Below are 25,127 nucleotides of genomic sequence, written 5' to 3' on the forward strand. Positions count from 1 at the left end.
AGTCCACCCTACGCCATATGCTATCTCCTGACCTTAGAGCTTATAGTCCACCCTACGACATATGCTATCTCCTGACCTTAGAGCTTATAGTCCACCCTACGACATATGCTATCTCCTGACCTTAGATAGTCTATGCTATCTAGTCCACCCTACGACATATGCTATCTCCTGACCTTAGAGCTTATAGTCCACCCTACGACATATGCTATCTCCTGACCTTAGACCTTATAGTCCACCCTACGCCATATGCTATCTCCTGACCTTAGAGCTTATAGTCCACCCTACGCCATATGCTATCTCCTGACCTTAGACGGTTAAACTCTCCTCCCACTCCCAATTCACCCTCCCCCCAATTCACCCCCCACACCCATTCCAGCTTCACCGCGTCATGTGATCTATTATTTCTTCTTCTCTGATGGCTCCGCCTCCGTCATGACATTCCGTCATGACATTACAGAGGTTCTGAATGGAGGCTGTGTTGGTGGGGTCCTCCCTGACAGACAACTTGGATCTTGTAGACTTGGATCTCGACCTCCGCGCCGTCAACGACGTCCTCTCATGACTCTCCACCACCTTCTTCCTGACGAGCTTCTGGATCCTCTTGTAGATGAGGTAGACCATCTCACAGATACAAATGAGGATGCAGACGGCTGAGGAGACCACCATGAAGATGGTGAAAATCTTCTTCTCGGTGGGACGGGAGATGAAGCAGTCGACGGTGTTGGGGCAGGGATCCAGGGAGCACTTGGAGAGACGAGGCATGTCATATCCCTCGTAGACGTAGTAGAGGATGTAGAGGAAGCTGCCGTCGAAGCCCGCCTTGAAGATCAGACTCGCCTACGGGGAGGATGAGAGATAAATAAAGAATCGCCATTAAAACATATTTAAAGAGACCACACAGGAAATATGGGTGTCCAGTTGACTAGTTAAAATAGTTTCATTCAGATCAATTCATTGAGAAGAGTTAAATTCCATTCGACTCATGTTGTTATAACCAGAAGTAGAGATTCAGTAGAATTAGATATCGAGAAAAGACTATTTTTGTTATTTCACTTTTATTTAACCAGGTAGGCCAGTTGAGAACAAGTTCTCATTTGCAACTGCGACCTGGCCAAGATAAAGCAAAGCAGTGTGAACAGACAACACAGAGTTACACATGGAGTAAACAATTAACAAGTCAATAACACAGAGTTACACATGGAGTAAACAATTAACAAGTCAATAACACAGAGTTACACAATTAACAAGTCAATGACACAGTAAACAATTAACAAGTCAATGACACAGAGTTACACATGGAGTAAACAATTAACAAGTCAATAACACAGAGTTACACATGGAGTAAACAATTAACAAGTCAATAACACAGAGTTACACATGGAGTAAACAATTAACAAGTCAATAACACAGAGTTACACATGGAGTAAACAATTAACAAGTCAATAACACAGAGTTACACAATTAACAAGTCAATAACACAGAGTAAACAATTAACAAGTCAATAACACAGAGTTACACATGGAGTAAACAATTAACAAGTCAATAACACAGAGTTACACATGGAGTAAACAATTAACAAGTCAATAACACAGAGTTACACATGGAGTAAACAATTAACAAGTCAATAACACAGAGTTACACATGGAGTAAACAATTAACAAGTCAATAACACAGAGTTACACATGGAGTAAACAATTAACAAGTCAATAACACAGAGTTACACATGGAGTAAACAATTAACAAGTCAATAACACAGAGTTACACATGGAGTAAACAATTAACAAGTCAATAACACAGAGTTACACATCGAGTAAACAATTAACAAGTCAATGACACAGAAGGTAAAGATAGAAGTAAACAATTAACAAGATCAGACTAACACCTTCTGTAGCTCAGTTACACATGGCGCTTGTAGCGCAAGTCAATAACACAGAGTTACACATGGAGACAATTAACAAGTCAATGTATGCACACAGAGTTACACATGGATAAACAATTAACAAGTCAATAACTAAATGGCAATTAACAAGTAGAGTTACACATGGAGATTAACAAGTCAATAACACAGTTGTAATGACACAGAAGGTAAAGATAGAAGAGACCAGATAGGAAATACAGATCAGACTCCTGTGGTCCTTCTTGTATTCTCAGTTTCGCTAGAGCATAACATCTGCGCTGTGTATGTGACCAGGATTTAGTGGGTTGCCATTTGACTCCTAAAATACTGGGACCACCCATTCTCAGTGTTAAATGTATGCATTTTGACATTTGTAAGTAAAATTTGTGGTAAAGTCTCCATGCTAAATGGCATTTATTATTATTATATTCTGTTGTAATAACCAGAAGTAGAGATTACGCTATAGAAGAGACCAGACAGCAAATACAGGTTAAGGCTGTTTTTTAAAGGTTAATTTAGTTGTATTCTCAAGCATTTTGCTACACCCACAATAACATCTGCTAAATATGTGTATGTGACCAAATTTGATTTGATTTAGCAGGAGTTGCCATTTGACTCCTAAAATACTGTAGGCAGTGAAACGCCCTTTTTATTCTCAGTGTTAAAGTAGCCTGTCATTTTGATAGTTTGTGCTGCATTAAAATAGGTTGTGGTCAAGTCTCCATGTAGAATGACATGTCAGCCCATCTGTGCTTGTCCTCTCCTTGTTTCCTCTTCACTACATTTGAGGCCTGTCAGTGCATTGGTCGTAGGCTACCATTGAGCTTTAAATAGAACCTATACATTGACTCATATTGTTCCTCTTAATTCTCTGTCTGTCTCTTTGTCTTTCTTCTCTCTCTTCCTCTTTCATCTCTCTTTCTCTTTCAATCTCTGTCTCTCTCTTTCTCTGTCTCTCTTTGTCTTTCATTCTCTGCCTCTTTCTTTGTCTTTCACTCTCTGTCTGTCTCTTTGTCTTTCATTCTCTTTCTCTTCCTCTTTCTTCTGTCTCTTTCTTTTTCTGTCTCTTTCTCTTCCTCTTTCATTCTCTGTCTCTTTCTCTTCCTCTTTCATTCTCTGTCTGTCTCTTTGTCTTTCATTCTCTTTCTCTTCCTCTTTCATTCTCTGTCTCTCTCTCTTTGTCTTTCATTCTCTGTCTCTCTCTCTTTGTCTTTCATTCTCTGTCTCTCTTTGTCTTTCATTCTCTTTCTCTTCCTCTTTCATTCTCTGTCTCTCTCTCTCTGTCTTTCATTCTCTGTCTCTCTCTTTGTCTTTCTTTTTCTGTCTCTCTCTTTGTCTTTCATTCTCTGTCTCTTTCATTCTCTGTCTCTTTCATTCTCTCTCTTTTTTGTTCTCTGCCTCTCTCATTCTCATTCTTTCTCTGTCTCTATCTTTAAAAAATGACATTCTACTCTTAAATGAATGGAAATTTAATTATGTTGACACCTTCTGAAATATAATTTTCCCTTTTAAAAACATTATAACCTGTAGCCTGTTGTGGTGGTCTGTACAGTATGTTAGTGTTGTCTGGTGGTGTTGTGTACAGTATGTTAGTGTTGTCTGGTGTTGTGTACAGTATGTTAGTGTTGTCTGGTGGTGTTGTGTACAGTATGTTAGTGTTGTCTGGTGTTGTTGTGTACAGTATGTTAGTGTTGTCTGGTGGTCTGTACAGTATGTTAGTGTTGTCTGGTGGTCTGTACAGTATGTTAGTGTTGTCTGGTGATGTTGTGTACAGTATGTTAGTGTTGTCTGGTGGTGTTGTGTACAGTATGTTAGTGTTGTCTGGTGTTGTTGTGTACAGTATGTTAGTGTTGTCTGGTGTTGTGTACAGTATGTTAGTGTTGTCTGGTGTTGTGTACAGTATGTTAGTGTTGTCTGGTGGTGTTGTGTACAGTATGTTAGTGTTGTCTGGTGTTGTTGTGTACAGTATGTTAGTGTTGTCTGGTGTTGTGTACAGTATGTTAGTGTTGTCTGGTGTTGTGACAGTATGCTAGTATCTCACCAGATAGGTCCACCACAGGCCTCCTCTCTTCTTCCCTGGATTAGCGTATAAATGCGACCCTTCATGCATTGCGGAGTACTTGGAATCCTTCTCCTCGCGCAACGTGACGTGCGCCACAACCAGCAGAGATGGACAGGTGACGAAGATGAGCTGCAGGGCCCACAGGCGGATGTGTGAGATGGGGAAGATGTGGTCGTAACAGACGTTGACGCAGCCTGGCTGGGCCGTGTTACAGACAAAGTCCTTACTCTCGTCTCCCCAGACGCGCTGAGCGGCCACCACAAACACCAAGAAGCGGAACACGAAGACCATGGAGAGCCAGACACGTCCGAACACTGTGGAGTATTTATTCACCCCGCTGAGGAGGGACTGCAGCCCACCCCAGTTCATCTTGGAGGAGGAGGAGGAGGAGGAGGAAGAGGTGGAGTGATGGGGTAGGGGGGGCGAAAACCAGTCACTGAAAATCAGAAAAAAGAATGGACAGGGTTGCATGGTTTATTATTGTCATGCTGCAAGGTCTCTTCTTCTTTATATCTCACAGAAATAACAGTAAATACTCAACAGACTAGAGTGTGTGATGCTGTACAAGACTCTCACTAACACTGTCTCTGATGTCATCATTAGGCGCACACAGCACAGCCCACCGAACAGCATGGGCGCATCATTTACCCACAACCCATCCTCCCCCCAGCTGATCACTATTCCTTCTGATTTAGTTTTTAATTATCCCCTTATTTGACCCTCATGACAACCAGAAGAAAACTTATTATATTTAACATAAATTCATGCTTGCTGTTTGGGGTTTTAGGCTGGGTTTCTGTACAGCACTTTGAGATATCAGCTGATGTACGAAGGGCTATATAAATAACATTTGATTGATTGATTGATTTAGTAGGATATTTGACTTTACGTTTGCTTATATTACAATGGCCTATCATCGTACAATATAATATGAATTGTAGGACGTATATATTCTACGTTTTGATTGTTTAAGTATGATATATTACGGTCAATTGCTTTAGTATTATATGCTATGTTAGAGTAAGGGTTAGGGCTAGGTTTAGGGGAAGAGTTAGCTAACATGCTAAATAGTTGCAAAGTAGCTAAAAAAGTAGTAAGTATTTAGTAAATTTGCTGATTAGCTAAAATGTTTAAGTTACTCATGATGAGATTCAAACATGCAAACTTTGCCTTAGAGGGATAACCTTTATCTACTTCCTCATAGTCAGATGAACTTGTAGATGCCATTGTTATGGTGTCTGTGTCCAGTATGAAGGAAGTCAGAGGTAGTTTTGTGAGCCAATGCTAACTAACGTTAGCACAATGACTGTGAAGTCATGCTAATATGTACCCATAGACTTAGTAGATCGCCATAAATGGTGTTCGAACACTAATATATTATATACAGAAGAAGAAGAAGTATGTGAAACCTTTGGAATTACCTGGATTTCTGCGTAAATTGGTCTTAATGACTGATCTTCATCTAAATCACAACAATAGACAAACACAGTCAGCTTAAACTAATCACACACAAACAATTATATGTTTTCATGTCTTTATTGAACACACCGTGTAAACATTCACAGTGCAGGGTGGGAAAAGTATGTGAATCCTTAGATTTAATAACCTGTTGACCCTCCTTTGGCAGCAATAACCTCAACCAAACGTTTTCTTCAGTTGCGGATCAGACCTGCACAACGTTCAGGAGGAATTTTGGACCATTCATCTTTTACGAAACTGTTTCTGTTCAGCAATATTCTTAGGATGTTTTGTGTGAAAATGCTCCTGAGGTCATGCCACAGCCTCTCAATCAGGTTGAGGTCAGGACTCGGACTGGGCCCCTCCAGAAGGTGTATTTTATTCTGTTGATTTACTTCTGTGTTTTGGTTCGTTGTCCTGTTGCATCACCCAACTTCTGTTTAGCTTTCATTGGAGGACCGATAGCCTTAAATTCTCCTGCAAAATGTCTTGATAAACTTGGGAACTCATTTTCCCGTCGATTATAGCAAGCTCTCCAGGCCCTGATGCAGCAAAGCAGCCCCAAACCATGATGCCCCTTCCACCGTACTTTACCGTTGGGAGGTTTGGATGTTGGTGTGCTGTGCCTTTATTTCTCCACACAACTCAGCTGTAGTTTCATCTGTCCACAGAATATTTTGCCAGAAGAAGCGCTGTGGAACATCCAGGTGCAATTTGCGAACTTCAGACGTTGAGCAATGTTTTTTTTTTTGGACAGCAGTGGCTTCTTCCGTGGTGTCCTCCCAGGTTTCCCTCAAATCAGGGTTTAGACATCAATTAATGATCAGGTAGAACAGAAAATCAGCAACTCCAGACCTCATAGTTGAATAGCAGGGGATAGAGTGGCACCAGACCTCATAGTTGAATAGCAGGGGATAGAGTGGCACCAGACCTCATAGTTGAATAGCAGGGGATAGAGTGGCACCAGACCTCATAGTTGAATAGCAGGGGATAGAGTGGCACCAGACCTCATAGTTGAATAGCAGGGGATAGAGTGGCACCAGACCTCATAGTTGAATAGCAGGGAATAGATAGAGTGGCACCAGACCTCATAGTTGAATAGCAGGGGATAGAGTGGCACCAGACCTCATAGTTGAATAGCAGGGGATAGAGTGGCACCAGACCTCATAGTTGAATAGCAGGGGATAGAGTGGCTCCAGACCTCATAGTTGAATAGCAGGGGATAGAGTGGCACCAGACCTCATAGGGTTACAGTTGAGTACTCGTGCCCTATGTAGTGCTCTACTTTTCACAGGTCCAATATGTAGGGGATAGAGCACCATTTGGGACTCATTACACATCAGCACAGTTTAAAAAATGTTTAACTAGGCAAGTATGTTAAGAACATATTCTTATTTTCAATTACGGCCTACCCCAGCCAAACCCTCCCCTAACCCGGACGACGCTGGGCCAATTGTGAGTCCCCCTATAGGATTCCCGATCACGGCCAGTTGTGATACAGCCCAGGATCAAACCTAGGTCTGTAGTGACTCGTCTAGCAAGGAGATGCAGTGCCTTAGACCGCTGCGCCACTCGTGTGTGAGTCATCCTCTGGACGCACCCTACTCTGTTAGACGGATGTGTGTGTGTGTGTGTGTGTGTGTGTGTGTGTGTGTGTGTGTGTGTGTGTGTGTGTGTGTGTGTGTGTGTGTGTGTGTGTGTGTGTGTGTGTGTGTGTGTGTGTGTGTGTGTGTGTGTGTGCTCAGCCAGCCATAGTCATTCCTTTATGCCATCTGCTCTCTGTTCATCAAAGGGCGGTTAGTGAGGTCAGGGAGGGTCATTTGATTGAGGAATACAAAGATGGAGCCAAATATACCATGGGAACTGGAACTGAGCCACACACATAACCATATACCATGGGAACTGGAACTGAGCCACACACATAACCATATACCATGGGAACTGGAACTGAGCCACACACATAACCATATACCATGGGAACTGGAACTGAGCCACACACATAACCATATACCATGGGAACTGGAACTGAGCCACACACATAACCATATACCATGGGAACTGGAACTGAGCCACACACATAACCATATACCATGGGAACTGGAACTGAGCCACACACATAACCATATACCATGGGAACTGGAACTGAGCCACACACATAACCATATACCATGGGAACTAGAACTGAGCCACACACATAACCATATACCATGGGAACTGGAACTGAGCCACACACATAACCATATTGTCATGTTTTGTCATTTATTATCTTGTCTTGTCCCTGTGCTTCCCATTCTATTCGTTTCCCTCTGCTGGTCTTATTAGGTTCTTTCCCTCTTTCTATCCCTCTCTCTCCCCCTCCCTCTCTCACTCTCTCGCTCTCTCTTCTCTCTATCGTTCCGTTCCTGCTCCCAGCTGTTCCTATTCCCCTAATCAATCATTTAGTCTTCCCACACCTGTTCCCGATCCTTTCCCCTGATTAGAGTCCCTATTTCTTCCTTTGTGTTCCGTTCCTGTCCTGTCGGTTCCTTGTCTAGAATTCACCGTGCTGTGTTTGTGTATCGCCCTGTCGTGTCGTGTTTTCCTCAGATGCTGCGTGGTGAGCAGGTGTCTGAGTCTGTCTGGTTCAAGTGCCTTCCCGAGGCAACCTGCTGTTCACCTGCTGTTCAAGATCGAGTCTCCAGTTTGTCCTCGTCATTTCGAGTGAAAGTTGTGTTTTTTGTTTGTATTTACTTTACTGGATTAAAGACTCTGTTTTCGCCAAGTCGCTTTTGGGTCCTCTTTCACCTGCATGACAGAAGGAACCGACCAAGGAATGGACCCAGCGACTTCAGACGCTCGTTACACTGCCGTCGAGATCCAAGGAGCCATGCTCGGCAGACACGAGCAGGAATTGTCTGCTGCTCGCCATGCCGTGGAGAACCTGGCCGCTCAGGTTTCCGACCTCTCTGGACAGTTCCAGAGTCTACGTCTCGTGCCACCTGTTACTTCCTGGCCTGCCGAGCCTCCAGAACCTAGGGTTAATAACCCACCTTGCTACTCCGGGCAGCCCACTGAGTGCCGCTCCTTTCTCACGCAGTGTGAGATTGTGTTCTCTCTCCAACCCAACACATACTCTAGAGAGAGAGCTCGGGTTGCTTACGTCATTTCACTCCTTACTGGCCGGGCTCGAGAATGGGGCACAGCTATCTGGGAGGCAAGGGCTGATTGCTCTAACAAGTTCCAGAACTTTAAAGAGGAGATGATTCGGGTTTTTGACCGTTCAGTTTTTGGTAGGGAGGCTTCTAGGGCCCTGGCTTCCTTATGCCAAGGTGAACGGTCCATAACGGATTATTCTATTGAGTTTCGCACTCTTGCTGCCTCTAGTGAGTGGAACGAGCCGGCGCTGCTCGCTCATTTTCTGGAGGGACTCCACGCAGTGGTTAAGGATGAGATTCTCTCCCGGGAGGTTCCTTCAGATGTGGACTCTTTGATTGCTCTCGCCATCCGCATAGAACGACGGGTAGATCTTCGTCACCGGGCTCGTGGAAGAGAGCTCGCATCAACGGTGTTTCCCTGCTCCGCATCGCAACCATCTCCCTCCTCTGGCTCAGAGTCTGAGCCCATGCAGCTGGGAGGGATTCGCATCTCGACTAAGGAGAGGGAACGGAGGATCACCAACCGCCTGTGCCTCTATTGCGGAGTTGCTGGACATTTTGTTAATTCATGTCCAGTAAAAGCCAGAGCTCATCTGTAAGCGGAGGGCTACAGGTGAGCGCAACTACTCAAGTCTCTCCATCAAAATCCTGTACTACTTTGTCGGTCCATCTACGCTGGACCGGTTCGGGTGCTACATGTAGTGCCTTGATAGACTCTGGGGCTGAGGGTTGTTTCATGGACGAAGCATGGGTTCGGAAACATGACATTCCTTTCAGAGAGTTAGAGAAGCCTACGCCCATGTTCGCCTTAGATGGTAGTCATCTTCCCAGTATCAGATTTGAGACACTACCTTTAACCCTCACAGTATCTGGTAACCACAGTGAGACTATTTCTTTTTTGATTTTTCGTTCACCGTTTACACCTGTTGTTTTGGGTCATCCCTGGCTAGTATGTCATAATCCTTCTATTAATTGGTCTAGTAATTCTATCCTATCCTGGAACGTTTCTTGTCATGTGAAGTGTTTAATGTCTGCCATCCCTCCCGTTTCTTCTGTCCCTACTTCTCAGGAGGAACCTGGCGATTTGACAGGAGTGCCGGAGGAATATCATGATCTGCGCACGGTCTTCAGTCGGTCCCGAGCCAACTCCCTTCCTCCTCACCGGTCGTATGATTGTAGTATTGATCTCCTTCCGGGGACCACTCCTCCTCGGGGTAGACTATACTCTCTGTCGGCTCCCGAACGTAAGGCTCTCGAGGATTATTTGTCTGTGTCTCTTGACGCCGGTACCATAGTGCCTTCTTCCTCTCCGGCCGGGGCGGGGTTCTTTTTGTTAAGAAGAAGGACGGTACTCTGCGCCCCTGCGTGGATTATCGAGGGCTGAATGACATAACGGTTAAGAATCGTTATCCGCTTCCCCTTATGTCATCAGCCTTCGAGATTCTGCAGGGAGCCAGGTGCTTTACTAAGTTGGACCTTCGTAACGCTTACCATCTCGTGCGCATCAGAGAGGGGGACGAGTGGAAAACGGCGTTTAACACTCCGTTAGGGCATTTTGAGTACCGGGTTCTGCCGTTTGGTCTCGCCAATGCGCCAGCTGTTTTTCAGGCATTAGTTAATGATGTTCTGAGAGACATGCTGAACATCTTTGTTTTTGTCTATCTTGACGATATCCTGATTTTTTCTCCGTCACTCGAGATTCATGTTCAGCACGTTCGACGTGTTCTACAGCGCCTTTTAGAGAATTGTCTCTACGTAAAGTCTGAGAAGTGCTCTTTTCATGTCTCCTCCGTTACTTTTCTCGGTTCCGTTATTTCCGCTGAAGGCATTCAGATGGATTCCGCTAAGGTCCAAGCTGTCAGTGATTGGCCCGTTCCAAGGTCACGTGTCGAGTTGCAGCGCTTTTTAGGTTTCGCTAATTTCTATCGGCGTTTCATTCGTAATTTCGGTCAAGTTGCTGCCCCTCTCACAGCTCTTACTTCTGTCAAGACGTGTTTTAAGTGGTCCGGTTCCGCCCAGGGAGCTTTTGATCTTCTAAAAGAACGTTTTACGTCCGCTCCTATCCTCGTTACTCCTGACGTCACTAGACAATTCATTGTCGAGGTTGACGCTTCAGAGGTAGGCGTGGGAGCCATTCTATCCCAGCGCTTCCAGTCTGACGATAAGGTTCATCCTTGCGCTTATTTTTCTCATCGCCTGTCGCCATCTGAGCGCAACTATGATGTGGGTAACCGTGAACTGCTCGCCATCCGCTTAGCCCTAGGCGAATGGCGACAGTGGTTGGAGGGGGCGACCGTTCCTTTTGTCGTTTGGACAGACCATAAGAACCTTGAGTACATCCGTTCTGCCAAACGACTTAATGCCCGTCAAGCTCGTTGGGCGTTGTTTTTCGCTCGTTTCGAGTTTGTGATTTCTTACCGTCCGGGTAGCAAGAACACCAAGCCTGATGCCTTATCCCGTCTGTTTAGTTCTTCTGTGGCTTCTACTGATCCCGAGGGATTCTTCCTTATGGGCGTGTTGTCGGGTTAACAGTCTGGGGAATTGAAAGACAGGTTAAGCAAGCACTCACGCACACTGCGTCGCCGCGCTTGTCCTAGTAACCTCCTTTTCGTTCCTGTTTCCACTCGTCTGGCTGTTCTTCAGTGGGCTCACTCTGCCAAGTTAGCTGGTCATCCCGGTGTTCGAGGCACTCTTGCGTCTATTCGCCAGCGCTTTTGGTGGCCGACTCAGGAGCGTGACACGCGCCGTTTCGTGGCTGCTTGTTCGGACTGCGCGCAGACTAAGTCGGGTAACTCTCCTCCTGCCGGTCGTCTCAGACCGCTCCCATTCCTTCTCGACCATGGTCTCACATCGCCCTAGACTTCATTACCGGTCTGCCTTTGTCTGCGGGGAAGACTGTGATTCTTACGGTTGTCGATAGGTTCTCTAAGGCGGCACATTTCATTCCCCTCGCTAAACTTCCTTCCGCTAAGGAGACGGCACAAATCATTATCGAGAATGTATTCAGAATTCATGGCCTCCCGTTAGACGCCGTTTCAGACAGAGGCCCGCAATTCACGTCACAGTTTTGGAGGGAGTTCTGTCGTTTGATTGGTGCGTCCGTCAGTCTCTCTTCCGGGTTTCATCCCCAGTCTAACGGTCAAGCAGAGAGGGCCAATCAGACGATTGGTCGCATACTACGCAGCCTTTCTTTCAGAAACCCTGCGTCTTGGGCAGAACAGCTCCCCTGGGCAGAATACGCTCACAATTCGCTTCCTTCGTCTGCTACCGGGTTATCTCCGTTTCAGAGTAGTCTGGGTTACCAGCCTCCTCTGTTCTCATCCCAGCTTGCCGAGTCCAGCGTTCCTCCGCTCAAGCGTTTGTCCAACGTTGTGAGCGCACCTGGAGGAGGGTGAGGTCTGCACTTTGCCGTTACAGGGCACAGACTGTGAGAGCCGCCAATAAACGCAGGATTAAGAGTCCAAGGTATTGTTGCGGCCAGAGAGTGTGGCTTTCCACTCGCAACCTTCCTCTTACGACAGCTTCTCGTAAGTTGACTCCGCGGTTCATTGGTCCGTTCCGTGTCTCCCAGGTCGTCAATCCTGTCGCTGTGCGACTGCTTCTTCCGCGACATCTTCGTCGCGTCCATCCTGTCTTCCATGTCTCCTGTGTCAAGCCCTTTCTTCGCACCCCCGTTCGTCTTCCCTCCCCCTCCCGTCCTTGTCGAGAGCGCACCTATTTACAAGGTACATAAGATCATGGACATGCGTTCTCGGGACGGGGTCACCAATACTTAGTGGATTGGGAGGGTTACGGTCCTGAGGAGAGGAGTTGGGTTCCGTCTCGGGACGTGCTGGACCGTTCACTCATTGATGATTTCCTCCGTTGCCGCCAGGATTCCTCCTCGAGTGCGCCAGGAGGCGCTCGGTGAGTGGGGGGTACTGTCATGTTTTGTCATTTATTATCTTGTCTTGTCCCTGTGCTTCCCATTCTATTCGTTTCCCTCTGCTGGTCTTATTAGGTTCTTTCCCTCTTTCTATCCCTCTCTCTCCCCCTCCCTCTCTCACTCTCTCGCTCTCTCTTCTCTCTATCGTTCCGTTCCTGCTCCCAGCTGTTCCTATTCCCCTAATCAATCATTTAGTCTTCCCACACCTGTTCCCGATCCTTTCCCCTGATTAGAGTCCCTATTTCTTCCTTTGTGTTCCGTTCCTGTCCTGTCGGTTCCTTGTCTAGAATTCACCGTGCTGTGTTTGTGTATCGCCCTGTCGTGTCGTGTTTTCCTCAGATGCTGCGTGGTGAGCAGGTGTCTGAGTCTGTCTGGTTCAAGTGCCTTCCCGAGGCAACCTGCTGTTCACCTGCTGTTCAAGATCGAGTCTCCAGTTTGTCCTCGTCATTTCGAGTGAAAGTTGTGTTTTTTGTTTGTATTTACTTTACTGGATTAAAGACTCTGTTTTCGCCAAGTCGCTTTTGGGTCCTCTTTCACCTGCATGACACATATACCATGGGAACTGGAACTGAGCCACACACATAACCATATACCATGGGAACTGGAACTGAGCCACACACATAACCATATACCATGGGGACTGGAACTGAGCCGCACACATAACCATATACCATGGGAACTGGAACTGAGCCACACACATAACCATATACCATGGGAACTGGAACTGAGCCACACACATAACCATATACCATGGGAACTGGAACTGAGCCACACACATAACCATATACCATGGGGACTGGAACTGAGCCACACACATAACCATATACCATGGGGACTGGAACTGAGCCACACACATAACCATATACCATGGGGACTGGAACTGAGCCACACACATAACCATATACCATGGGAACTGGAACTGAGCCACACACATAACCATATACCATGGGAACTGGAACTGAGCCACACACATAACCATATACCATGGGGACTGGAACTGAGCCACACACATAACCATATACCATGGGAACTGGAACTGAGCCACACACATAACCATATACCATGGGGACTGGAACTGAGCCACACACATAACCATATACCATGGGGACTGGAACTGAGCCACACACATAACCATATACCATGGGAACTGGAACTGAGCCACACATAACCATATACCATGGGAACTGGAACTGAGCCACACACATAACCATATACCATGGGAACTGGAACTGAGCCACACACATAACCATATACCATGGGGACTGGAACTGAGCCACACACATAACCATATACCATGGGGACTGGAACTGAGCCACACACATAACCATATACCATGGGGACTGGAACTGAGCCACACACATAACCATATACCATGGGAACTGGAACTGAGCCACACACATAACCATATACCATGGGAACTGGAACTGAGCCACACACATAACCATATACCATGGGAGCCACTGGAACTGGAACTGACCACACACATAACCATATACCATGGGGACTGGAACTGAGCCACACACATAACCATATACCATGGGGACTGGAACTGAGCCACACACCATATACCATGGGAACTGGAACTGAGCCACACACATAACCATATACCATGGGAACTGGAACTGAGCCACACACATAACCATATACCATGGGGACTGGAACTGAGCCACACACATAACCATATACCATGGGGAACTGGAACTGAGCCACACACATAACCATATACCATGGGAACTGGAACTGAGCCACACACATAACCATATACCATGGGGACTGGAACTGAGCCACACACATAACCATATACCATGGGGACTGGAACTGAGCCACACACATAACCATATAACCATGGGAACTGGAACTGAGCCACACACATAACCATATACCATGGGAACTGGAACTGAGCCACACACATAACCATATACCATGGGAACTGGAACTGAGCCACACACATAACCATATACCATGGGAACTGGAACTGAGCCACACTATACCATGGAACTGGAACTGAGCCACACACATAACCATATACCATGGGAACTGGAACTGAGCCACACACATAACCATATACCATGGGAACTGGAACTGAGCCACACACATAACCATATACCATGGGAACTGGAACTGAGCCACACACATAACCATATACCATGGGAACTGGAACTGAGCCACACACATAACCATATACCATGGGAACTGGAACTGAGCCACACACATAACCATATACCATGGGAACTGGAACTGAGCCACACACATAACCATATACCATGGGAACTGGAACTGAGCCACACACATAACCATATACCATGGGAACCTGACTGGGACTGACTGAGACAGAGAGGGAGGGGAAGGAAGTCTAACTGTGCCAAAATAACAACAACCTGTAGATTCAATTGTCTGAAAGAGCAAAAAGGGCAAGTAGAGAGAAACTGTTACACAGTTTGTCAGAGGAGTGTGTGTTTGTGTGTGCAAATGTGCTTGCTTGTGAGTGTTTGTGTGTGGGTGTGCCCTTCTACTTAAAAGTGAAAATGCAATGCTGCTTTCAGTCTGAGTATGAAAGCCATCCTGTGTAGTTTTCTTGGACAACTAGTTTCCACACAGGGTGGCTTTCATACTCAGACTGAAAGCAGCATTGCATTTTCACTTTTATATTCTCTAGGGTGGGGAGCAGCATTGGGAATTTTGGATGAAAAGCGTGCCCAAATTAAACTGCCTGCTACTCAGCCAAAAAAGCTAGAATATGCATGTAATTAGTGGATTTGGATAGTAAACACTCTGAAGTTTCCATATGGCAGGCAAAAACCTGAGAAAAAATCCAACCAGGAGGGGGAAATCTGAGGTTTGTAGTTTTTCAACTCTTGGCCTATCAAATACACAGTGTCTATGGGGTCATATTGCACTTCCTAAGGCTTCCACTAGATGTCAACAGTCTTTAGAACCTTGTTTGCTGCTTCTACTGTAAAGTGGGGGCGAAGGAGGGGGGAATGAGTCAGGGGTCTTCCAGAGAGCCACAAGCTCAGCTCGCTCGTTCACGTGAGAGTGAGCTCAGTTCATTGCTTTTCTACAGACAAAGGAATTCTCAGGTTGGAACATTATTGAAGATTTATGATAACAACAACCTAATGATTGATTCTATACATCTACAAACATTTGACATGTTTCTACGGACTAAAACATAACTTTTCGTCTGCACCTAGTGATCGCGCCTCATGAATTTTAATTACTGGGCTAAATGCGCTAACAAAAAGAAGGTATTTGGACATAAATTATGGACATTATTGAACAAAACAATCATTTATTGTGCAACTGGGATTCCTGGGAGTGCATTCTGATGAAGATCATCAAAGGTAAGTGAATAGTTAAAATGCTATTTCTGACTTCTGTTGACTCCACAACATGGTGGATATCTGTTTGGGTTGTTTTGGTCTCTGAGCGCCGTACTCAGACTTTTGCATGGTGCGCTTTTTCTGTAAAGTTGTTTGGAAATCTGATACAACGGTTGCATTAAGGAGAAGTGGATCTAAAATGCCATGCATAACAGGTGTATCTTTTAGCAATAATTATTATAAGTATTTATGTAAATTGATGTGGCTCTCTGCAAAATCACCGGATATTTTGGAACTACTGAACATAATGCGCCAATGTAAACTCAGATTTTTGGATATAAATATGAACTTTACCGAACAAAACATACATGTATTGTGTAACATGAGTGTCATCTGATGAAGATCATCAAAGGTTAGTGATTAATTTGATCTATATTTCTGCTTTTTTGTGACTCCTGTCTTTGGCTGGAAAAATGGCTGTTATTCTGTGACTAGGGACTGACCGAACATAATAGTTTCGTCATAAAGCCTTTTTGAAACTGGACACTGTGGCTGGATTTACAACAAGTGTATCTTTAAAGTGGTGTAAAATACATGTATGTTTGAGGAATTGTAATTATGAGATTTATGTATTGAATTTGGCTGCAGTTTCATTGGCTGTTGGCGAGGTGGGACGCTACAGTCCCACACACCCCAGAGAAGTTTTAAGTAGAAGGGCACACACACACACACACACACTCACAAACACTCGATACTTGACATCGATACTAACATAGCAGGTTATCATACACCTAGGTGTGCATGCACACAAATCTACTTCCTGCAGTCTGGAAGCTTGACGGATCTCTATTGAACGACGCTTGACGATTGGCCAGGGCCCATTTGGGAAGCAGTCAAAACTTTTACGTAACGATCTCATTCTTGTCAATCACCTGACAAGAAGCACGTTGTGTCATCTAACATGTAGTCTCTCCACCGCCGTCATCCCCCCCTCTTCAAAAGGGGGTGACACTCTAGACCCAAACTGTTACAGACTCCTATCAATCCTGCCCTGCCTTTCTAAAGTCTTAGAATGCCAAGTTAACAAACAGAAAAATATCCTGTGGCGTTCTGCAATAGCATCGAATAGTCCCCCCCCCCCAAATAAGGCAGGCTTTTTCAAACAGAAATTTGCATCCTGTAGCACTAATTACAAAAAGCTTTGGGACACAGTAAAGTACATGGAGAATAAGAGCACCTCCTCCCAGCTTCCCACTGCACTGTCACCAATGATAAATCTACGATAACAGATCTTTTCAATAAGAATTTTTCTACAGATGGCCATGCTTTCCACCTGGCTACCCCAACCCCTGCCAACGTCTCAGCACCCCCCCGCAGCAAGATAAACCTGTAATCACAACAGTAACCACAACAACAGTAACCACAACAACAGCTAGCGGTGAGATAAATGTGTAATCACAACAACAGTAACCACAACAACAGCTAGCGGTGAGATAAACCTGTAACCACAACAACAGTAACCACAACAACAGCTAATGGTGAGATAAACCTGTAATCACAGCAACAGTAACCACAACAACAGCTAGCGGTGAGATAAACCTGTTCAACCTCTCTTTTGTGTCGTTTGAAATACCCGAAGATTGGAAAGCTGCCGCGGTCATCCACCTCTTCAAAGGGGGTGACACTCTAGACCCAAACTGTTATAGACCTACCCTGCAAACTGTTATAGACCCTGCATTTCTAAAGTCTTCGAAAGCCAAGTTAATAAACAGATCACCGACCATTTCAAATCCCACCGTGCTTTCTCCGCTATGCAATTTGGTTTCCGAGCTGGTCACGGGCGCACCTCAGCCACGCTCAAGATCCTAACCGATATCATAACTGCCATCGATAAAAGACAGTACTGTGCAGCCGTCTTCATCGACCTGGCCAAGTCTTTCGACTCTGTCAATTACCACATTCTTATCGACTCAACAGCCTTAGTTTCTCAAATGACTGCATCGCCTGGTCACCAACGACTTCTCAGTTCAGTGTGTCGGAGGGCCTGATGTCCGGAATTCTGGCAGTCTCTATGGGGGTACCACAGGGTTCAATTCTCGGACCGCACCTTTTCTCTGTATATATAAATGATGTTGCTCTTGCTGCTGGTGATTCTCTGATCCACCACTACGCAGACGCCACCATTGTGTATACATCTGGCCCTTCCTTGGACACTGTGTTAAAACTTCTTATTGAGTAGCTTGGATGAATAAGGTTCCCAAAGTAAACGGCCTGCTCCTCAACACAGTTCCCATTGAAATCCGCTTGAGATACTAATCTTACCTCATCTGCACACACTGTATATATCATTTCTATTGTGTTATTGACTGTATGGTTTATTTATTGTAACTCTGATGTTTTTGTCACAATACTTTGCTTTATCTCGGTAAAGTCGCAGTTGTAAATGAGAAATTGTTGTCAACTGGCCTTCCTGGTTAAATAAAGGTGAAATAAAATAATATGTATATATACAGTTGAAGTCGGAGGTTTACATACACCTTAGCCAAATACATTTAAACTCAGTTTTTCACAATTCCTGACAATCCTAGTAAAAATTTCCTGTCTTAGGTCAAATAGGATCACAACTTTATTTTAAGAATGTGAAATGCCAGAATAATAGTAGAGAGAATGATTTCTTTCAGCTATTATTTCTTTCATCACATTCCCAGTGGGTCAGGAGTTTACATACACTCAATTAGTATTTGGTAGCATTGCCTTTAAATTGTCTAACTTGGGTCAAACATTTTGGGTAGCCTTCCACAAGCTTCCTACAATAAGTTGGGTGAATTTTGGTCCATTCCTCCTGACAGAGCTTGTGCAACTGAGTCAGGTTTGTAGGCCTCCTTGCTCGCAATATGCTTTTTCAGTTCTGCCAAAAAAATATATATAGGGTTGAGGACAGGGCTTTGTGATGGCCACTCTAATACCTTGACTTTGTTGTACTTAAGCCATTTTTCCACAACTTTGGAAGTATGCTTGAGGTCATTGTTCATTTGGAAGACACCTTTGCGCCCAAGCTTTAGCTTCCTGACTGATGTCTTGAGATGTTGCTTCATTATATCCACATCATTTCATTTTCATTTCCCTGCCTCATGAAGCCATCTATTTTTGGAAGTGCACCAGGCCCTCCTGCAGCAAAGCACCCCCACAACATGATGCTGCCACTCCCGTGATTCACGGTTGGGATGGTGTTCTTGTCATGTTTTGTCATTTATTATCATGTCTTGTCCCTGTGCTTCCCATTCTATTCGTTTCCCTCTGCTGGTCTTATTAGGTTCTTTCCCTCTTTCTATCCCTCTCTCTCCCCCTCCCTCTCTCACTCTCTCGCTCTCTCTTCTCTCTATCGTTCCGTTCCTGCTCCCAGCTGTTCCTATTCCCCTAATCATCATTTAGTCTTCCCACACCTGTTCCCGATCCTTTTCCCTGATTAGAGTCCCTATTTCTCTCCTTGTTTCCCGTACCTGCCCTGTCGGATCCTCATTTATAATTCACCGTGCTGTGTCTATGTTTTGCCCTGTCGTGTCGTGTTTCCCTCAGATGCTGCGTGGTGAGCAGGTGTCTGAGTCTGCTAGGTTCAAGTGCCTTCCCGAGGCAACCTGCAGTTCTCGATCAAGTCTCCAGTCTGTTCTTGTCTTTACGTGTAGTATTATGCTTTTTGTTTTGTAAAGTTTATTCTGGATTAAATACTCTGTTTTCGCCAAGTCGCTTTTGGGTCCTCATTCACCTGCATGACAGTTCTTTGGCTTGCAAGCCTCCCCATATTTTCCTCCAAACATAACTGTGGTCATTATGACTAAACAGTTATATTTTTGGTTCATCAGACCAGAGGACATTTCTCCAAAAAGTACAATCTTTTGTGCAGTAGTCTGGCTTTTTTATGGCGGTTTTGGAGAAGTGGCTTATTCCTTGCTGAGTGGCCTTTCAGGTTATGTTGACCTGTTTCCTCCAGCATCTTCACAAGGTCCTTTGATGTTGTTCTGGGATTGATTCGCACTTTTCGCAACAAAGTACGTTCATCTCTAGGAGACAGAACACGTCTCCTTCTTGAGCGGTATGATGGATGCGTGGTCCAATGTTGTTTATACTTGTGTACTATTGTTTGTAGAGACACACGTGGTACCTTGAGGCATTTGGAAATTGCTCCCAAGGATGATCCAGACTTGTGGAGGTCTACAATTCTTCTTGGCTGATTTATTTTGATTTTCCCATGATCTCAAGCAAAGAGGCACTGAGTTTGAAGGTAGGCCTTGAGATACATCCACAGGTACAACCCCAACTGACTCAAATTATGTCAATTAGCCTATCAGATGCTTCTAAAGCCATGACATCATTTTCTGGTATTTTCCAAGCTGTTTAAAGGCATATTCAACTTAGTGTATGTAAACTTCTGACCCACTAGAATTGTGATACAGTGAATTATAAGTGAACTAATCTGTTTGTAAACAATTGTTGGAAATTAATTCTGTCATGCACAAAGTAGCTGTCCTAACCGACTTGCCAAAACTATAGTTTGTAAACAAGACATTTTTGGAGTGGTTGAAAAACTAGTTTTAATGACTCCAACCTAAGTGTATGTAATCTTCCGACTTCAACTGTATATATATCATTCATTACAGTTATGCACAAACATCAAGTACCATTGTGTAATGCTGAATGCTGATTGGTTAAAACTGCATTCAAGCTGGTGTCTTTTCCACAAGTTACCAACGGCTTGTGGAATAGACACCGGAATAGACATCTGACTGCTCAATCCACTGTCTCATCAGCACAGCCAGGCAATTTATCAATCCACTGTCTCATCAGCCCAGCCAGGCAATTTATCAATCCACTGTCTCATCAGCCCAGCCAGGCAATTTATCAATCCCCTGTCTCATCAGCCCTGCCTGGCAATTTATAAACACCACTATTAACTTCTTGCGTCGAGCCAACCCGGATCCGGGATCGTGACTACAGCCTCAAGCCCATTACCATAACGCAACGTTAACTATTCATGAAAATCGCAAATGAAATGAAATAAATATGCTAGCTCTCAAGCTTAGCCTTTTGTTAACAACACTGTCATCTCAGATTTTCAAAAATATGCTTCTCAACCATAGCAAAACAAGTATTTGTGTAGCAGCATTTAGCGTTAGCATAGCATTTAGCATTAGCATTCAGCAGGCAACATTTTCACAAAAACCAGAAAACCATTCAAATAAAATCATTTACCTTTGAAGAACTTCTGATGTTTTCAATGAGGAGACTCTCAGTTAGATAGCAAATGTTCCGTTTTTCCTGAAAGATGATTTGTTTAGGAGAAATCGCTCCATTTTGTGCGTCATGTTTGGCTACCAAAAAAAAACGAAAATCCAGTTATAAAAATGCCTGCAGCTGAAAATTACGCACCAATTTAGACAAAGGACACCGGGCGGACCCCTGGCAAATGTAGTCTCTTATGGCCAATCTTCCATGCTCAGTTGGTAGAGCATGGCGCTTGTAACGCCAGGGAAGTGGGTTCGATCCCCGGGACCACCCATACGTAGAATGTATGCACACATGACTGTAAGTCGCTTTGGATAAAAGCGTCTGCTAAATGGCATATATTATATGCCTACAAATATGTCACAATGCTGCAGACACCTTGGACGAACGGCAGAGAGCATAAGAGAGAGCTTAGGCTCCTTCATGGCACATTCACAGCCATATAAGGAGACGATGGAAAACAGAGCCTCAAAAATTTAGTTTTTGGAGATTTGTGTAAACCTTGCTGTCTGACTCTCTGACATTTTGCAAATTCGTTCTCCAACTGTCCCAACAGTAATGATTAAGTTGAGACGAGGCAGACAGGCAGGCAGCTTTTCTCAGCTAGTCGAAATCATGAATCAGCAGGCATCATTTTTATGGATATATACTAAGAAATGTCAATTGAAAAATGGTAAAATGAAAAGAAGTGTTAGCTAGTTTGCAGTCTTTCCAGCTTCAGTTTGAAGTGATTGTGTTACTGTAGCTGTGTTATTGACTAGCTCCTCTGAACAACAGTGTCCTGACGAGAGAGCACATTTTCTACGCCGGGTGAAATCACACCTCATTAGCTCATTATTATAGATGTATTCAAATAAATATCACTAGAAAACAGCTTAAACAAATGTGTCACGTTCTGACCTTTATTTCCTTTGTTTTGTATTTATTTAGTATGGTCAGGGTGTGAGTTGGGGTGGGCAGTCTATGTTTGTTTTTCTATGATTTGGGGATTTGTATGTTTCGGCCTAGTATGGTTCTCAATCAGAGGCAGGTGTCATTAGTTGTCTCTGATAGAGAATCATACTTAGGTAGCCTGGGTGCACTGTTTGTTTGTGGGCGATTGTCTATGCTAGTTGCTTGTGTCAGCACAGGTCTCATTTATAGCTTAACTGTCGTTATTTGTTGATTGTTTTTGTATTCAGTGTTCAGTGTTTTCTTTATTAAATTAATGATGAACACATACCACGCCGCATTTTGGTCCTCCGATCCTTCTCGCCTCTCCTCTTCAGAAGAAGAGGAGGACGACCGTGACAAAATGCAAATGGATCTACTTTGTTTTTATTCTGGTTGCACTTTTTGACGTGACAGTAAGTTAGCCGTAGTTGGCTAGCTAGCAAGCAAGGGATTAAAACATTGTCAGCCAGTATGGAACATTTAGAACGAACGACTGGGTTGTGTCCATAGATACAGAACAAAAATGCTGCATCTCTAGCAACCGAACCAACCTAAGATTTGGTTTCGGATTTGGTTTCGGATTTGGTTTCGGATTTGGTTTCGGATTTGGTTTCGGAACCTGTGGATGGATGAAATTGTATGAATAAATTCATAATTTTAAGGAAAATGTGTCAATCATTATTGGTAACCCGTTCTATAAAAGTGATATTGCCCTCGAAGCTGACACATTGCCAATATATCCTCCAAACATCGTCTTCACAAGCATTGTAACTTAACTATATAATTCAATGCAGTTACACTTGCTTTTTAAACTCAACAGGTTGTGTAGACAATGTTACAGTACTTTTTCCCCCCTTAGCTGTGACTCTCAAATGGTTAATTAGACTGAATGTAGTGGAGAATGTTAGCTGTGACTCTCAAATGGTTAATTAGACTGAAGCTAGTGTCGAGAATGTCGGCTATGATTCACACAGGGTTAATCAGACTGTCTCTAGTGGGAGAATGTCAGCTATGATTCACAAAGGGTTAATCAGACTGTCTCTAGTGGGAGAATGTCAGCTATGATTCACAAGGGTTAATCAGACTGTCTCTAGTGGGAGAATGTCAGCTATGATTCACAAGGGTTAATCAGACTGTCTCTAGTGGGAGAATGTCAGCTATGATTCACAAAGGGTTAATCAGACTGTCTCTAGTGGGAGAATGTCAGCTATGATTCACAAGGGTTAATCAGACTGTCTCTAGTGGGAGAATGTCAGCTATGATTCGCAAGGGTTAATCAGACTGTCTCTAGTGGGAGAATGTCAGCTATGATTCACAAAGGGTTAATCAGACTGTCTCTAGTGGGAGAATGTCAGCTATGATTCACAAGGGTTAATCAGACTGTCTCTAGTGGGAGAATGTCAGCTATGATTCACAAGGGTTAATCAGACTGAATCTAGTGGGAGAATGTCAGCTATGTGTGTGTCATGATTCCATTCCACAGACACTCCTCCAATATGCCTGACTTCCTCATCAGATAATGGGACACCCCTCCAATATACCTGACTTCCTCATCAGATAATGGGACAGACAGCCCTCCAATATGGATTACTTCCTCATCAGATAATGGAACACCCCTCCAACATACCTGACTTCCTCATCAGATAATGGGACAGACACCCCTCCAATATACCTGACTTCCTCATCAGATAATGGGACACCCCTCCAATATACCTGACTTCCTCATCAGATAATGGGACATCCCTCCAATATACCTGACTTCCTCATCAGATAATGGGACAGACACCCCTCCAATATGCCTGACTTCCTCATCAGATAATGGAACAGACACCCCTCCAATATACCTGACTTCCTCATCAGATAATGGGACACCCCTCCAATATACCTGACTTCCTCATCAGATAATGGGACACCCCTCCAATATACCTGACTTCCTCATCAGATAATGGGACACCCCTCCAATATACCTGACTTCCTCATCAGATAATGGGACAGACACCCCTCCAATATACCTGACTTCCTCATCAGATAATGGGACAGACACCCCTCCAATATACCTGACTTCCTCATCAGATAATGGAACAGACACCCCTCCAATATACCTGACTTCCTCATCAGATAATGGAACAAACAGCCCTCCAATATACCTGACTTCCTCATCAGATAATGGAACAGACACCCGTCCAATATACCTGACTTCCTCATCAGATAATGGAACAGACACCCGTCCAATATACCTGACTTCCTCATCAGATAATGGAACAGACAGCCCTCCAATATACCTGACTTCCTCATCAGGCATATTGGAGGGCATATCCTCATCAGATAAGTTAGCATGGGGTGTTTCCCAATACTCTTCATTAGCTGCCTCCAACCCACACAGATCAGTTAGCATGGGATGTGTCAAAATACTCTTCATTAGCTGCCTCCAACCCACACAGATCAGTTAGCATGGGGTGGGGCTGCCCGTTCCATGATCTCGCCATCACGGTTGACAACTCCATTGTGTCCTCCTCCCAGAGCGCTAAGAGCCTTGGCGTAATCCTGGACCCTGTCGTTCTCAACTAACATCAAGGCGGTGGCCCGTTCCTGTAGGTTCATGCTCTACAACATCCGCAGAGTACGACCCTGCCTCACACAGGAAGCGGCGCAGGTCCTAATCCAGGCACTTGTCATCTCCCGTCTGGATTACTGCAACTCGCTGTTGGCTGGGCTCCCTGCCTGTGCCATTAAACCCCTACAACTCATCCAGAACACCGCAGCCCGTCTGGTGTTCAACCTTCCCAAGTTCTCTCACGTCACCCCGCTCCTCCGTTCTCTCCACTGGCTTCCAGTTGAAGCTCGCATCCGCTACAAGACCATGGTGCTTGCCTACGGAGCTGTGAGGGGAACGGCACCTCAGTACCTCCAGGCTCTGATCAGGCCCTACACCCAAACAAGGGCACTGCGTTCATCCACCTCTGGCCTGCTCGCCTCCCTACCACTGAGGAAGTACAGTTCCCGCTCAGCCCAGTCAAAACTGTTCGCTGCTCTGGCCCGCCAATGGTGGAACAAACTCCCTCACGACGCCAGGACAGCGGAGTCAATCACCACCTTCCGGAGACACCTGAAACCC

At 44.7% G+C, this 25,127-nt stretch overlaps 1 protein-coding gene across 2 annotated transcripts in view; it reads right to left on the minus strand.

Moving 5' to 3' along the window:
- Positions 1–132: 132 nt before the first annotated feature.
- The window catches only part of LOC124012975 (gap junction beta-4 protein-like), a 26,665-nt gene continuing 1,670 nt past the window's right edge, over positions 133–25,127 (minus strand). The window contains exons 2-4 of one of the 2 annotated variants that reach the window (XR_006834801.1): positions 3,939–4,395; positions 306–837; positions 138–261 (exon numbers count right to left, since the gene is read on the minus strand). Coding sequence is in view for 1 of the 2 variants with exons in the window: in XM_046327074.1 (XP_046183030.1) it covers positions 379–837; positions 3,939–4,328 (849 nt within the window). In the remaining variant the exon portion in view is untranslated. Of the gene's footprint in view, positions 838–3,938; positions 4,396–25,127 lie in introns of both variants that reach the window. The other variant, XM_046327074.1, reaches the window with a different exon arrangement.

This window comes from Oncorhynchus gorbuscha, linkage group LG24, assembly GCF_021184085.1.
Source record: "Oncorhynchus gorbuscha isolate QuinsamMale2020 ecotype Even-year linkage group LG24, OgorEven_v1.0, whole genome shotgun sequence".
In the NCBI taxonomy this organism is placed as follows: Eukaryota; Metazoa; Chordata; class Actinopteri; order Salmoniformes; family Salmonidae; genus Oncorhynchus; species Oncorhynchus gorbuscha.